The sequence below is a fragment of the Chlamydotis macqueenii genome, chromosome 4 (genome assembly GCF_036417535.1).
Source record: "Chlamydotis macqueenii isolate bChlMac1 chromosome 4, bChlMac1.mat, whole genome shotgun sequence".
NCBI classification, from domain to species: Eukaryota; Metazoa; Chordata; class Aves; order Otidiformes; family Otididae; genus Chlamydotis; species Chlamydotis macqueenii.
The window spans coordinates 51,615,825-51,632,420 of NC_141559.1; the positions used below are offsets into that span (position 1 = coordinate 51,615,825).

Below are 16,596 nucleotides of genomic sequence, written 5' to 3' on the forward strand. Positions count from 1 at the left end.
AGGAGCTCTTTTCCCAAGGATTGCAGGTGAATGGGAACAATACTGTGGAAGTCTGCATCAGATGGGGAATTGGGTCTTGTCTTAATATGTAAACTATTTTTTGATCAGCTGTTATCCCCTAAACAAATAGATCACGCTCATGTAAATATTTCAAAAGCCAGCAGTAACTTAGAATTTCTGTCTTTATGCATATTTATCTTTAGCAGTTAAGGCATTGCTAGCAACATAACATAACTGCCTTGCATTTTGTTTGGTAATTTTGGTAGTAATTTGAGACTTTAAAAGGGAGAGATAACTAGAAAGAGATTATCTGTAGATCTTTGGTAGAATTATAGAATGTGCTGTAACCACTCTATTCCTCGAAGGAACACTGATGTATGTATAGCATAATATAGTATTAACTAATACTGCTGAATGGCTGATCAGGCAACCTGAGGAGCTTGAAGCCATCAGAAATCTGTTAGTATTGCTACTGCTTTACAGTGCTCAAAACAGCAACCATAAACACTCTTAGAACTATGTTAAGATTGATCTACTGGAAACAATACCAAAGTCAAGTTTGTCTTTTCATTATTTACTTCCTGCGTTCAGTAGATGCCAAAAAACCAGCATGTTTTTCTGAAGGTTTACTCCTCTTGCTTTATAAAGACTTTAGAATGGGCTCATAGTTAGCTTTTTTTTAAAATAGTTTTAAGTTTAGCCATTCTAAAGTAGAGTCCTCTAGATTTTTAAATTTGCAGGAAAAATCAGAAAAGTGTAAGACAAAAATATGAAATTCTACATATTCAAAAGAAGGCAACGAAAGGCCAAACCAACTATTACTGTTAGCTTTAGGGTTAAACATAATCAGCAATGAGAAAAACATCTTTCCAAAGACTTCTTTTGCACTTAGTCTACCCTAAATTTCTATTTGGGAAAGGCTTCCAGCCATTCATTTCCAGGTGTCATATAGCTCTGTGAATGCCCGTTGCTCTGTGCTCAGTTCTAGATCTGAAATGTGTTAATATGGTGGACGTTGAATCTCAGAATTGGTGAATACACATTCAACTTTACAATCTACCTGGGGTTAACAAAGTCCTAGGTTGACCACTACTAGCATGTGTTTATTTTCTTAGTTTGATTTTTTTTTTTTTTTTTTTTGCTCCAGTGCTATTTAAAGGAAGCCTTACTTTATTCTTGACAACAACCACTGTTAAGAGATTCATATGAGAGCTTCTTCAAAAAATTATCTTTGTTTGTTGCTTATATCCATTCCAATACAAGAGATACTTTAATATACTTGAAGTAGTGTGGTTATTGCATAGAGACTTTTTTTTTCTAAAGAATTGCCAATTCATTCCCTCACTGTAGAGGAATGTGATATTTCTAGTATTCCACTTCAGTGACTAGATTAAATAACTGATGAAAGCCTGTTACTTTGATGCTGTTGCTTGTTGTCTTTATAACAGTGTTTCACTAAATATCCTGTTTTTGTGCTTGTTTCCAGTACTTTTGTTTATAAACCATGTCTTCCTGCTTCTGTCTTCAAAACCTTTGCATTTATTTCTGGGCTCCCTTTGTACATCTGAAGTTCAGATGTCACAGGTTGTTTGGGTTTTTTGTTGTTGTTGTCATTGTCAAATACAAATTATTTTGGATATGTTGTCTGTGTTTCAGAGGTGTTTTCAGTAAGTGTCAGCTTGTGGTTTTGTGATGTTCTCATATGACAACAGGTTGGATGCTGTTTAGTGAGTTGGATATATTCAAGTGTCCATTGCTTTAACTTACAAGAAATTCTAAAATATGGCTGATAATTTTGTCTCAGAGATTTAATACCAGGCTACAGTAAAGCCATATAGAGTCACACTTCTACATAGTAATGCCAAACAAGTAGTAAAAGTGCACCTCTGAAGATAGGTCTGGTGTAAAGCTTGTTTAATGACTCACTGAAGTGTGTGTGTTACATTCAGTGACCAGTATTATATAATATCCTAATGCATGCTTGGTGTATGTTGTATGTAGGCTCACTCTTCTGTTACTAAGCTGATCTCAACTGAGGAAAATAGCTTGGGCGTACCTTCTTTTACTAGTGCTGTTCCTGGTTTTGCGTACTTGTTACAGGCTGTTTTGAGACAAGTTATCTAATCCTGTCACACCACCTACTGTTGAAAAGCAGACATTGGGCGTTAAGTGTTTTCCTTGGTTGAACCTTAATGCCACACTTTCTTGGTCTTAGTGCAAATTGATTGTTTCTTGGTCTTTGATATTTGAGAGTTGAATATTGATATTTAAGATGGTGAATAAAGTGGAATTACCAGCTAATTTCGTAATATTTCAACAGTTTCTCACATAGCTTAAGCAAAATTGAAATGTAGTTTACAGTGAGAAGAATAAAGGGAAGGGTATTTCTTTAAGTAGGAAACTGATAGTTCTAAGTCAAACCTGAAGCACTGTGGTCATCTCTTTTCAAGTAAGGTAAAGTGTCAGACTTGAAAATGGTAATGACATCAGAAGTTAAGATATTTTGTAAAATATATTTTGTTATGATAAATAAGAAAATAGACTTACATATTTTTAAAAACTATCTTCCACATCTCTGTTTTTGTACAAAAATAAAAATCTTTTCCCTAGTTATTCAGAGGACTGTATAAACATCTTGACATCAGAGCTGATAGGAGTCAGCTCGGTGCTGGCAAGACAAGTCTTTGTGTACGTAACTTCCTTTGGGACTTTTTTTTTTTTTTCTTTTAATCTAGGTGCACACTTTGCAGAAATAAACTGCAAGATTAATTTAACTAAACTCAAATTTTCTTGCAGAAAGCATAGTTGCTTTGTTAGTAGTGCAAGAGTAAGCTCCTGTCAGAAGATGGCACACCTGTCTCCTATATAGATACTCCTCCTATTTGATTAACTTAGCTATTGGGCATTTCTACTGAACAAACTCCAATAAAAACAGCAATTAATGCAAAAATGTGTCTGCACTAGTTGGCCATTAAGAATTTGGTTCTGGGGAGTGCTGTTTAACCGGTTCTGCAGAATTGGTCAGTTTTCAGTATATTATGTGAGTACAACACAATGTGATACTCCTGTGCTGGGTTTGTCTTCGAAAGGATATTATCTTTTAGAATGCTCTGTCAAATTGGGGCGTGGGGGTGGGCAGGAATCTCTGTTTTGAGGACAGGAACAAACAAATCTTTCTTGAATTGTCTTTGAGCCAGAGATTATGTTTTTATAGGATTGCCAGTATAGGTAACTGTAATACACAGAGGTAGAAGAATGCTAGAAAGACTTTTTGTGCATGCAAATATCTGCCTTGAAGGCCAATCTGTAAAGCTCTTGACTTGTTCCTGAGGTCAATATGCAGGTAAAACAGGATCCTTTAAATTCTTGGAACTATTTTACTGCGTTTACAGCATTTTTTACCATATCAATGTGAGGCAGATTAAGCCTTTTAATATGTATTTTTATGTGTAAATCTTTCTACTTGTAGGCATATATGTAGAAAAAACAATTGTTTACACTTCTTTCCAACTTCTTTTGTTCTCTTCTGTCTCTCCCCCTTCCCCCTCAATTGACAGGTATAGGATCTTCGCCAAGAGAGAAGCATGCCTCCCTGAAAAATTCTCCAGCCTCCTGGGCTAGCTTTGGTAAACCACTCGCCAAATCCAAAGTGCCTGTTAAAAGATCAGTGCTTGAGAGAACACCTAGCATCTCATCAGTCAGCAGCAGTCAGAGTGAGCGAAGTCTTTTCAGCAGTAATTGTAAGTATCCATCAGGGTTACTGGTCTTTACTGATAGCCAGCATCAACTGCTTGTTGAGAAAAATCCCCTTGAGGGAGTCCTGTCTGACAAAGGCCTGTGTTAATTTTCGTTGTACTACTTACTATTAGTTCTAGGTCTTGCTATTTTTGCTTCTTAACTTACAACTTACTCTTTCTTGAGACATGCCGCCTGAAGGACCTTTGAGCCTTGGATTTTGGTTTGATGAGTAGAGCTTTCAGTCCAGCTTCTCTTCTGTCCTGAAATATTACAAAACCAGTGGGTCTTCTTGAGCAAAAGCTTCTTTGTGTTCATATAAAGTGTACTAAGAAGTAAGTCTGAACAGTGTGAATGGGTTACCTGTCATAATATTTGGAACAGCACGTTACAGGTTTTTGATACTAAATGCTCTTATTGAACTAGATTATATCTGCTTTCAGAGTTTTAAGGCTCAATATGTAGAAGAGATCAAAAGCAGATATATGAAACTGCTTTTAGAAGGCAAAACTTTTCATGAGTAGGCTTCTGTAATTTCTAAGGTAACTGTCAGCGCTGGTGTATGACCTGAACCAAATCTATCTTGACTAAACCTAGAGGGAAAAATAACAGAACTGACTTTGATCTGAAGCTCTACAAAGGGTCTGTACCAACAATTGTAGGAGTTCTAGGGGCAAAAATATGAAGGAAATAACACAACTGTCAGACATACTAGTATTCCCAGCTATACATATTCAAATGAGTACATTCAAGTATTCTGTTATTATTGCATCATCTGTTCTGTCTTGGAGACTGGGAAAAGGCCTTTCCTTTGTGCCAGATGTCATTTAAATCTGTCTTCAATGGACTGAAAAAGAGAACTGTGATTTAACATACGTCTAGAGTTTATGCATGCGCATATGCATACGTGCATATAAAACTAAATTTTCCTTTGTTCTTTTTTTTTTTTTTTCCCTGTAGTGCCTTCATTAAAAAAAAACCTAAGAACTAACATATTCCTCAAAGGAATAAGAGTGTGTGTAATAAAATATGCAGTGTATGTTCCTTTGTAATCAGGTCTGTTCAGTTACTGTGACAGCCATGTTGACTTTTGCTGTTCAGGTTTAGGATTGTATCTGGAATTCCTAAGCAGCTTTGTCCTCTCTTCATTTTACTCCCTCACGTAACAAAGGAAGGGGTCATCGCTTCATAACAAAGAAGTGTATTCACATTAAGTATCCAAACAGATGACTCCTTATTTAGCCTGATTTGCTAGCTGCTTTAATCTGTTTTGTCCACTGCCTTCAAGCTTAGAATTTTTTCCACTCCGATTCACGAAGAGCGAGCAAGAGCAATATGAGAGGTTGAACATGGCTGCAGTCTCTTTAGCTTTAAGCTTACTTTGATCATTTTTAAATGACTATACCAGGAGGACTCCGCAGTTGCACAGAAACTAATTTTTCTCCTGATATTTTCATCAATTCTACACTTACACCACCGACTGACTCAGGAAGCCACTATGATATTACCTTACTGACACTGCTGATAGTGGGATCTTACAGCTTTTGTATTATTCCTTTGTTAGCCACGTTTACTGGGAAAAGAAGTAGGTTGTATTCTTTTATTTTATTTTATTTTAAAGCATGTATTTTATTTCGTGGAGGTTGGTAAATGTATGCGATGTTTTGACTTGCTGATTTTCCATGAGATGATATTTCTTTAGTTAATTTGCTACATTTGAGAATTATTTAAGTCTGATGGTCAAGTTTTGTGAGTATAATAAATTTAGGTTACATATGATTCATATGTTAGTAAGATGAAATTTTTATGAGTTTGAATCAAATTGGAAAGAACTCACGAATTTACTTTGTACAGTGCTGTTCTTATGTTTTATTCTTTCATTTAGTCTGTTGTACAACAGTATCAGGGAAAAAAAGTCCTTATTTGTAAACCTAAAATGTTTTTATTAGATTAGTGGGACATGCAAAGATCAGGATGGGAAACTTATGCTTTAAATATAATGAAATTTATGACAAACTACTGTGGTCTTGTCAACAGTTTTAAATTGACAAAGTCGCTTGGCTTGTTTTGCTTAAGGAGTTTGCCTTGTGTTAGCAGGAAAAAAAAATACAAAAGCGAGTGTTTCTCCTGCTGTGTCAGCTCAGCCCTTTGTTATGGGATGCCCTTAGGCTGATAATTTCCTGTGGCAGCGTTAGGAGTTTTTTGTCTGATGAGCACTTGAGTTCTATGATTCTTTTCTCTAAAAAGACTTACTGTTTGAGAATTTGGGAAATAATGAAGTTTGAAATGTTCTTGTTAATAAAAGCGTATTTTGCATGCAAGCTGTCAGTCTGAGCATTGAAAAATTGCGTTTGTAACAGTAGAGAAACTTTCTCAATTTCAGTGGTGAGCTGAAAAATACTATGATTTGAGCATACTGAAATGTTTAAACTCTTGAGGTTAAGAACAAGAATCCAAATGAAAATTGTATTAGAATAATTTCATACAAAGGAAATAGTGGTTTAGAAGTTAAGCTGATCCTAGCAATTGACGTGGAGCTGTATTTGTGTAGTCAATGCTTCACTAAAATTTCTGTAGTGAGTTGAGTTTTTAAACTCTTAGCTGGGATGAGATCACTTCATATCTGTCCATCTCTCATTAAGATTGCAGTAGCTACTCCTAATTCTACAACAGACCATCTTTGAATCATATAATGACCAAACTTTGCAAGTTTGCCTTTTTTTCTTGCACATATCCTGGGTAGCTGACTCCAGATCTTCTAATACAAAGTAACAGTGCCCTAATTAGACCCACACCAGAAGTGTGCTCCCTTACCCAAAGTGTTACTTCTATGACATGGTTCTGAAGAAGAAAATAGCACAGCACTTTGTAGGCAGTTGCTAGCTGCTTGCAGTGAACTCCGAGCAAAAATCCTTAATTTAATGATAGATGGAAAAAATTAAGGACTGCTTCAGGCCTCATGCTTTACTAGAACAAATTAGTTTGAATCATCTGATGTTGATCAGAGTCAGATTCCCACAGATGCTATTGATGTGTTATCCAAATTGTTCCTCATGTGTAGATTATTTTTTTTTGCGAATATTTAGCTTTTGTGCCTTTAGAGAGGCTGCAACTTGAAAAAAAAAAAAAAGACTTCAGTTGCATATCTTTCTGAAAGGGAAAGCGGTTCTGTCCCTCCTAATGTTGTAGAAGTTCTATTGATTCATGGCCAAAATGAATAATTTTGAAGTAGTTAACTTACATAGCTTATGCTATTGCATTTAAAGACACTAAAATAATCTCAAGGCTATATGTTTCATCTTTTGATGAACAATATTAGATATGTAGTTCCCGTTACCTTTAGTATTTTAATGAGGCTGATTTTTATTTAATCTGAGGCAAACTTGATATTATAGACTGATCTGTTACAGTTCATCAGTCTGTGCTGATATCAAAGATATCAGAGGTGGTCATAATAGTTTTATTCTGACTTGTATTTCTCCTAAATTTAGCCTCAGGTAAAACAGGCTTGTTTTTCCCCCAAACTAGTTACTGCCTAGAGCAAATTCTTCATTGTTCTGTGTTGCAGCTGCAAGTGCCACAGTCATCATCAAGAATGGAGAATGGCCTTCAAAACCAGCCTGCCAGAATGGTACTTTGGGATCTGTCCCTTTGAAAGCAGTACCAAGACCTAGATTACACTCATTGAAGTCAACTCCAAAAGGTATATGGGTCTGTAGATAGAGTGAAACTATAGTTATTACTGTTATGGTGCCTCTTGAAGCAGTGTTCTCGAAAAATAGTTTGAGGGAATAAAATCTTATCTGTGGTGCTTCAAGTTTTGTAAGATTGCATAGGAAGACTAAAATGTCTTTTATATTGTCATGATTGACTAGGGTACTTCAGGCAAATGAGGAGGTCATCTGCACTGTGATATGGCTGAGGTTTGCATGGCACAGGAACTAAATGCACTTTGCTACATGGCGAATGTCATCACGTAGGGTTTATGTTGTTTTATTGAGTTCTTTTCGGTCACAAAGCTCAGACACAGACTCTGTGGCTGCTGGTGATCTGCAGGGTAGACCTACCCTGAATTTATCCTGACCGTATGGTTGTCCTCGTCCTCATGCAGATTTTGTGTTATCTTTACTCCTTTCAGGACAGAAAGGACCTTGGGGGGGATGGGGATATTTTTTTTAATAAGATATTATTAGATGAAGTATTTTCTTTCATAGATGAAGAACTCTGTCCCATCTTTCAAAAGGAAGAATCCGAGAAACAGCTTAGCTCTTCATGCTGCTTTTTCTTGATATTCTTATTGGCTGAAGTGGAAGCAGAGATTTGTTCTAATATTTAACAGAGACAATTGTGCTTCATCATCTGATGCTAAAGGGAATGTTAATTTAAATGTACTTTCTGTCTTTGTATTAAACACTATTCTGGTTCCTGTTCAAGCCAGGACCCTTCGATCGGCCAACAGTGCTTCTCCACTCAAGCAACAAACAACAGTTGACAACTCAGTCTCTGGCCAAAATTAAAGACATAATGGGAGCAGATAAATAAGCTCGCTGTCTCTCTCTCCTAAATCCTAGTTATAATCAGCTTGCTTCTGACCATCTTTGTGGTGAACTGGTTATTGTAATTGGATAAACCTAATTAAATACTGTGCTCCTGCTTTAGACTTAAGTTTTAAGCTCGTGTCTGACATAATTGAGAATAAATAGAAGAGGTGCCTGCCAAGTGTCATGCTATAATGACATGCTTTAAAATGGTAAACAGTGAAAAGAAACAGAATTTGCCACAAACTGTAAATCACTTTGAAACAAACACAAATTATATGGCTGTGTAACAAGCCGATGCTTTCTGTTGGAGTCCAACATATGTAACACAACTATGCATTGCTCAAAATCTTCAGTGGCCTGAGTGCTAGAAGTGTGCCTCCAGCACCTTGTGGGAGCAGTGTGGCCAGAAGAAGCTGGTATTCCCCCTCGGCTCAGTGTTGCTTGGACTACACTGTTGTGTTTTGGGGCCTTCCCACTTTAAAAGGGGTGTCTTGAAACTGGAAAGGTCAACTGGAGACTTAAGATGATGGTTAGGGTCTCTGAACACGTGACCTGTGAGGTGAGGTTGAGGGAGTTGAGCTTGTGTAGTCAGATGAAAAGGAGAGTAAGGGGAGAATATTGTAACAGTCTGCAGTAATTTGAAAAGGACAGCTACAAAGGTAATGGTGCCAAACTCTTCTCAGTAGTACCCAATGATGTGGCAATGAGAAATGATGGCTGATTGTGGAGTAGGAAATGCAACATTGCCCAGCAGGGCTGTAGAGCCTCCCTTCCTGGATATTTGCAAGACTGGGCTGGACAAAAGCGTGATCAACTGATCTTGTCTTGATGGTGACCCTGCTCTAAGTGAGAGGCTGGATAGCTGGCCTCCAGAGGTCCCTTTCTGACAGTATTTCCATAGTGGTGTCGTGTTTGCTGCTGTTTTGAGACTTAAGTAATCCAATCTTAGTGCTAAAGTGCAATCTTTACTAACATTTTCTCCTGCTTAGAAGCTTTATTAAAACTATCTTTTTATTTCTTCCAATTTGAGTTCTGGTAAAGTGAAGTTATGTTTTAAATATAGCTTAAATTTTCTGGAAGTTGTCTCTTTTCATGTTTATTTGAGTAGATTTGTGCATCTTAACTGTAAATATATAATGTTAGACATGTTTTTAATTGCTGGTGCAGTTGTACTTTTAAACCTGATCTAAACTTGTACTTCTAGGAGCCAAGGCCAGGTCTGCTCCACCGAACCAGTGCATACCAAAATCATGTGGACCACTGCACTCAGCAAGAAAAGTTAGTGAGGCTAGAGGTAATCAGCTATTGGGTAAAGTAAATTTTTCACTTACATTCTTGAATCCCTTTGCCTTGAGAAAAGGTGGCTATACTCTATGACTTCAGAGTAATTGAGATGGTCAGTCTGCTCTCTTTCCATGTAGTTCCTACTATCGGAAGCTGGCTCTGCAAAGTCTTCCTTATGTGTTTATCTGGGCGGGGGGGGAAACAGGGTATTCGTTGTCCACTATCTACTTGAAACTTGCATCCCATGAGGACTCGGAATACTTGATAAAGTTTGTGAAATGATGCTCTGTCACCTGCTTCTAAGATGGTATATTTGCAAGACACAGCCCAGACTAGATTTCCCGAGTTTGTGTTTAATTTAAGCAAGATTCTTGTGAAAGTGTGCTGATCTGGATAATATTTACTCCAGTTTAAGTTTATTTTTAAGTTGCTTGTTTTATCTTTAACTTTCAATTGAAATTAGTAATTTTTACCACAGTGAATCAAAAGAATAGATATCAGTCCTTGGGCAAGCTCTATTAAGTAAAAATTTTCACACTGGGAGCAAATTTCCTCTTGCATGGCTGAGGTAAGGGAAACAAGTACAGTAATGGTACAAAGCAGATTGTTTCCTATTGAAATACCTGCTGTTGGATCACACCTGTTTGTAAAGCCTGAAGAAAGCGGATAGGTGCTGTCAACAGACCTTTTATAAACTTCTGCATGTGAATTTTGCATTTAGACCTGGCAGTTTGAAAGAGTGCTTTCATTTAATTCATGTCCTTTGAAATAATGAGGTTCTCAGGTCAGTTTTCACATGGCTCTAAAACAATACAGTAATGGTAGGTTAACCTTCTCAGTGCTTTCACTCATATCTAACTTCATTGGTAGCACATTTGAGAGTGCTTTTAATTTATACCTCCTTTATACAAATAACGTAAGTGGAGTGTATAGGTGGAAAAAAGTTGTTATGATGCCAGTATAGATGATTGGTTTTGTTTTTTTTTATCTGTGGCCCTCTATGATTAAGTAAAATGAGATGGTGCTGGCTTAAATGAAATATGATAATTGTAATGGAAAAAAAATATTTGGCTTATTGGGAATTCATAATGAATTTTACAAATAGTTTTACCTTGTGATGCTAAATCTTGCTGTCGAACATACCATCAGCCATCACGAGAAACAAACTGAAATTGTGAAGTTTGAGGAGCTTATGTGGAAAGAATTTTTTAAAAAGGCACCTTTTAAAATTTTTTTTTTCTTTTCCTTCCCTCTCCTGAACATTGTAGGTACTCCTGGAAGAAATGGACGCCAAAGCCTATCTTCTTTGGGTTCTGGTGAGTTTTTTTTAAAACCACTTTTACATTTTCTGTGGTGCAACTTAAATTAGGTTTATACATTATATTAGTGTATTGATTCTCTTTTTAGAACAATGCAATGGATCATTCCATAAACCGTCACTGGTTACAGTTTCAAAGAATATGGTGAAAAGGGATTTTTTTTCTAGTTACTATCTTCCGGCTGCCTGGCTCTTAAAATATACAGTCTGTGCTATATATTCTCTTTTTCCAGTGAAGCATAAGGAGATTTTAATTGTAACAAAAAAAAAACCAAAAAAACAATGAAACTTGAATACGATTTTTGCTGTTTAGTCAGTGAGGTGTAATGATTAAAGCTCATGTGTTGTGGCTTTAAAAAAAAAATAACTAGAAGAATCGTGCAGAATAACAGGTTTTTCTGGAAGGTTCACGGTAGATACCCTTTTGGTGTCAGCTGCCTCTGTGTATCACTGCAGACTACACTTGAATAAGAAGTTGAAATTATCAGAGCATGTCCATGTGTATGTCTGTTTGTATGGCAGGGGGAGGAATGACAGCTGATTAAGTGGCAGATGGTGTTCCAAAATCTGGCAGAGTTTTAAGGACTTCATATTGAGTTTGTTTTTAGTGTTTATGCCAGCCAGGACGCCTGGTGCTAGTTTCTGTCTGCCAGGAGACAGAAAAGCCTTCAGATGATGTTTCTACTTGCAGCAATTTCCAGGTCTTTTTCAAGAGAGCTGGCAGTCTAAATTAGTTTCCTGAGCATCAGTGTGTATTTGTTGAATTAAAAGCTGCTTGTAATTAATTACTCATTGAAAAGCCCTTTTAGAAAGATACTAAAGATCACTGGGAAAGCCCTGTGTCCCCTGAGTGAATAGCAGATGTCTTTCTGAAAGAGGTGCTGTAGCTGAGCAGATGTTGTTAAATTTGAGTCTGGAATTACAGGATAAATCAGTTCTGACCTGTAAGTCTGGTACTGTGGCAGTATGTTTTTAACTTCCTGTAGTCATAATGTGAGTCTAATCCTTTTGCCTTTTACTCTCTTGGGTGTCAAACGTCTGCATATTAATTGTGACCAAGTACCTTGCTCAATATCTCCTGTTAAGAGTTAGGGCTTCTGTCATACAGCAAGCATAAGACTTTGCACAACATGCTTATTCTGTTTGTTTGTTGCTTTTATTCATAATTGGCTGAACTAATGTTAGTTTAGGTATAGCCTGACACTGAGTTTCCTGAGCTCATATGTTGTCCTTTTATGCAGGAGTGCAGAGACATAATGTCTTGATTAGCTTGGTTGAGGAAACTCATGATAAGCAATGAAGTACATTTCTGGACTAGAAACAGAAAATTAAATTACTCTTCCACTTGCTTGTGATAGTCTTGAAATATTACTTTATTTTTTCCTAAATTTAGCATGGCACTGTCTCTATATTTTTCATGCAGAAAAGTAATTAGTGTTCCCTCCCCTTTTTATTAGCTTAATATAATTTTTCTTGTGATTCATCTTTTCCAACTTAATAAAGAATGTGGCTACATGGCCTTTGAAGTATTATGTTTGATGTCATAAAAAGAAAGCTATGAACTCCAAATTAATTGTAATATTTAGTGATTCTTTAGCAAATGCTCTTTAGCATCATACTTTCACCAGTTGAATAGCTATATTTCAGGTTTTGTCTTCATAAACTTGAACTGTTTCCTGTACTGAGTCAGCTTCCAAAATAAGATTATATGTTATACTTTCAAATTAATACATTTCCATTAGTGTAATTTTCCCATTTATGCATGCAAAGCTTTCTGATAGAGTATTTTGCTTCCTTAAAAAAGGGGTGGTGGTTTGTTTTTTTTTTTTTTTTCCATCTTCATGGTTGTGGGTAGTTCTTAGAATAAAAACATTGTGTGGCTGCTTGTATGTTTTGCAGTACAATGTCTTACATTTTAGAGGAAAGACAAATGATCCTTTTTGAAATGAATTGAAATAATGCCAGCTGGTACCATGTAGAATGAAGCCCACTTTTTTTTTTAGTGGCCTTGGTATTATAGTGAGGCTTTGTTCTAGTGACTTTTAACTAGCTGAAGCTTTTGTTCATTTATTTCAGTGCCATAGTGTTTAACCCTACAGTTTTTAGTCTCATTTGGTGAGAGGGTCCAACCCCACTTGTGTTTCTTGCCCATGTGCTCTTTCTGAAGAGTCAGGAGTTTCTTGAGGCAGGAGTCCAGTAATTGATTGCCATACTAATGTATTAATTAAGTGTCTAGATGAGTTGTTACTGTTGCTTTTAGCATTACTTCAAGGATGGAAAAAAAATAGCCGGCACTTTTAGGATATGATCTTTGTTCTCTTACTGTTTGTGCTCTTTATCCATTTTCCATTCATTTACAGCAATGATGCAAAGCCAGACTCGGCATACTGTTAGTGTGCCTGTAGAGTTGGAGAGACTTACATATTTGCAGCTGTTCATTCCTTGCTTGTGTTAAAACATTAACAAGGCTTCTTTTAATGAATTCTGTATTTTTCATGGATGATATTCCAGTGGGTCAAGTAATTTCTATAAATTCAGTGGCATATTGCTTTAGCACTGGCTTTATGGCTTAAGCGAAGTTACTGTCTTTGGCACAACATGTTTTATTACACTTCTGAACTTGCTAACTTAAAGAATGTACTTGTGCACTTCTTGTGATGTGCACATCACATAAATATGGCTAAAAATGTTACCTCTTGTGAGATGGAATTTTGAATTAGATGTAAAACTGCCTCTAAAAAAGTATAAACAGTGCTCTTTCCTTTGTTTCTCCAGCCCTCCCTGTAAGACAGTGACCTACTTCTAATACTTGTGCAGTATATTATAGTGCAGTACATGCGGTAGATATTCAACTCTCGTGTCTCTGTTACTGACTGAAGGTTAAGTTCCAATACAATAATTCCTGGTACTGTGTAAGCCAGACAAAAGCAAATTTCCTTTTTGTCAATTCCAAAGGTAAAGCTATCATTTCAGGAATAAAGCATGCAAATATTTATGGGAAAGCTTTAACCTGTTCTTCAGTGACCCTGAAAGGTGTATTATGCATAGCAAGTTACACTTATGCTTCTGATACAATACTGTTGTCAGGAAAGCTAGGGCAACTGTGGGATATACCCATGAAGTATTGTCAGGTATGAAGACAGATTATATACATCATACTGTTCTTATTATGATGGAGCACACGTAGTGGGGGCAGTTACTAAAGGCTTATAGAAGTCATGAAAATCAAAGAAGCTTCATCCAAAAATAGCACACGTCTCTCATCATGAGAGGTGGTAATTCTGTTGTCTTAGCTTTTCAATGAGTTTAAAAGGCTGCTTGTTTTAATCATCTGTGAGAAAAATGTAACACTGGAGGAGGGAGTACTTCAGTCAGATGGCTTATTGCAAAAGTGAGTAGTAGTGCTGATCAAGTTCAAATGGAAAAGTAAGGTATAAACGTGACAGTCCATGAAGCTGTCTCTTGGAACAGGTTGTTAAAGGTGGATGCTGGCTTCTCACCCAAACACTTATATTGGGATAGGATGCTTTTACTAACACAGTACTCTGATTCAAACAAAAGTTTTCAGAGGCATACCTAAAGGTTCAGTTAATGTCCCTTTTTTCACACCCTCAGTCATCACTGGTGAAAATCAGCAGAAACAGAGAGTAAACGTCTCTTCTTGTGTTGTAGATTCCCTGATAGAATAGGTTACCCTCAAACACTTACTCTTTCAATATCTGGGAAACAAAGGATTAGTGTACATCTCGTGGTGCTTGTGCTTTTTTAAGAACAAGAAAAAATCATTAATGTTCTAAAGTCTGTTGTGATACTATATGAAAACGTGTAAACATTCTTTAAAAATTGGAAAGATTATAATTCCAAGAGCTGATTAATATAGTTCTGAGTGTCAAATACTGAGGTTTTCAGTTAATTCTTTCATCTAGTTGTCCATCAGTAGTCTTTGATGGCAAGCTACCATACTGATGAGGGATATCTGGTGAAGTAGCTTATTAGCTCTGTTTCTGTTGTTTCTGTTTTCATATCTGCTCAAAAGAGGTTTGGTTGTTTGATGGGGGTTTTTTTGGGGGCGGGTGTTTTTTGCAAAAGTATTTTGCAAGTTGCAGAAGCAGCTGTGCAAGCAGTGTTCTTGTTGCATGGAGACTTGAAAAGATCCTTGTGCATGTGTGAAAATAAGTGCTCGTATGATTGGTCATAGAGCAGGTAAGACTGGGGAACTCACCTGAGCTAAAAACAAGGCAGGAAAAATAGTCCCTCTGGTGGCAGTTCTAACATAGATCATGGGCCTAGCAACTAAGCAAAATGCTGCTGTCTCAGCACTTTGAGTATTCTTTTTTTGATGGCTTTTTCTTAGTATTCATTTTTAATACACTTTTCCTGCTGTATAACATAAACATTGTTATTAGGATTGTTACTAGAGAATATAGACAGATTTTATTTATTTTTCTTGAGTACCCAGTTTTGCAGATGTAAGGTTAAGTATAAAATTATTTTTCTTCAGTTCAGAAGAATGTCTGTTCACATAAAAAAAAAAATCCCAGAGGTCTTAAACTGGTTTAAAAAAAAAAAAAGAAGAAACAAAAACCTCTCAACCTCCCTTGCGATTCTGATGGAGTACACATTGTAGAGCTCTTCATGGCAATTTTCGAACAAACTGTATTTCAGTATCATCTAAACAGTAATTTGAAGTTTCATATATCCATTAAAAAAAAAAGCGTTCTGTGTGAGTATGTTGAAATTTTCCGTGGAGTAAAACTTCTCTTGTTATTGAACCAACTCAGCTTTTCTTTCGGTGCCTTCTAATACTGTACTCTGTAGCTCATGGGAAATAAGTTCCCTTAAGAATCATCCAGGAAACAGTTTGATGGGTAAATATCTTAAACATTTTAAAACTCTTTACTGTTCTCCACTGGAATAAACTAGGTATCTTCTGCAGTGAAGTTAAAACCAGGAGAAAGATTCTGCTTTTTAACATCTAGTAGTTTCTACAGTGCCTAAAGCGCTCCAGGCATAGAAAAGGCAGTGTTTAAGTGATTGTTAAGGCAGGGAGGATTTTGGTCCAGGTCTTCCATGTTGCAGAAGTAGCATCTCTGACTAGTTCTAATTAGGAATTTCAACATAGATATGTTGAGACTGAATTCTTGGTCTCTTATATTAAGAGCTTCGGTTTTTGTAAATAAGTTGCATTAGTAAGTTTTTCTGTCTTTTGGCCCTCTCTCTAAAATGAAACCCTGGAAATTTTGCAGGAAGACTTGAACAGTTTGTAAACTCTGTGGGGTAAAGAAGAGACAAGATTAGATTAATTATTAGTTTAATGAAGATAGTTAATATTCTACGGATTGAAAATTCTAGGAGTTGAATAGTATAAGTTAGTCTTTTTCCTTTTGTCTCTTAAAGAGGAACATAAAGATCAAGCCTACACTTATTTTGCAGATATTGATACTGTGCACTGGACTATTTTGTTGCCTTTCTAGCTGTGATATAAAGTCAGCTTTAGTCTTTTTTTTTTTTTTTTTTTTTTTTTTTTTTTGAGACAGTTTTTCATCTATGTGAACTATGAGGAACTATCTGAATGACTTAATTGTCTCATGTGATCTAGCCTTAGAATGCCTCCAGGCTAATACGGAATGTTCTAATAAACAGACAGCAAAGCTTCTGAGTAGCTATTACATGTGAAATGACTGTAAAAGCAGGTCTTCGTTGTGCCATCTCTATAAA

General features: G+C 36.4%; 1 protein-coding gene across 1 annotated transcript in view; it reads left to right on the forward strand.

The window, feature by feature from the left end:
- MTUS1 (microtubule associated scaffold protein 1) overlaps positions 1-16,596 on the forward strand; it is a 90,512-nt gene that overhangs the window by 11,972 nt on the left and 61,944 nt on the right. The window contains exons 3-6 of the mRNA XM_086747051.1: positions 3,558-3,740; positions 7,304-7,438; positions 9,481-9,570; positions 10,829-10,876. Of these exons, the coding sequence (XP_086603177.1) occupies positions 3,558-3,740; positions 7,304-7,438; positions 9,481-9,570; positions 10,829-10,876 (456 nt within the window). The remainder of the gene's footprint in view (positions 1-3,557; positions 3,741-7,303; positions 7,439-9,480; positions 9,571-10,828; positions 10,877-16,596) is intronic.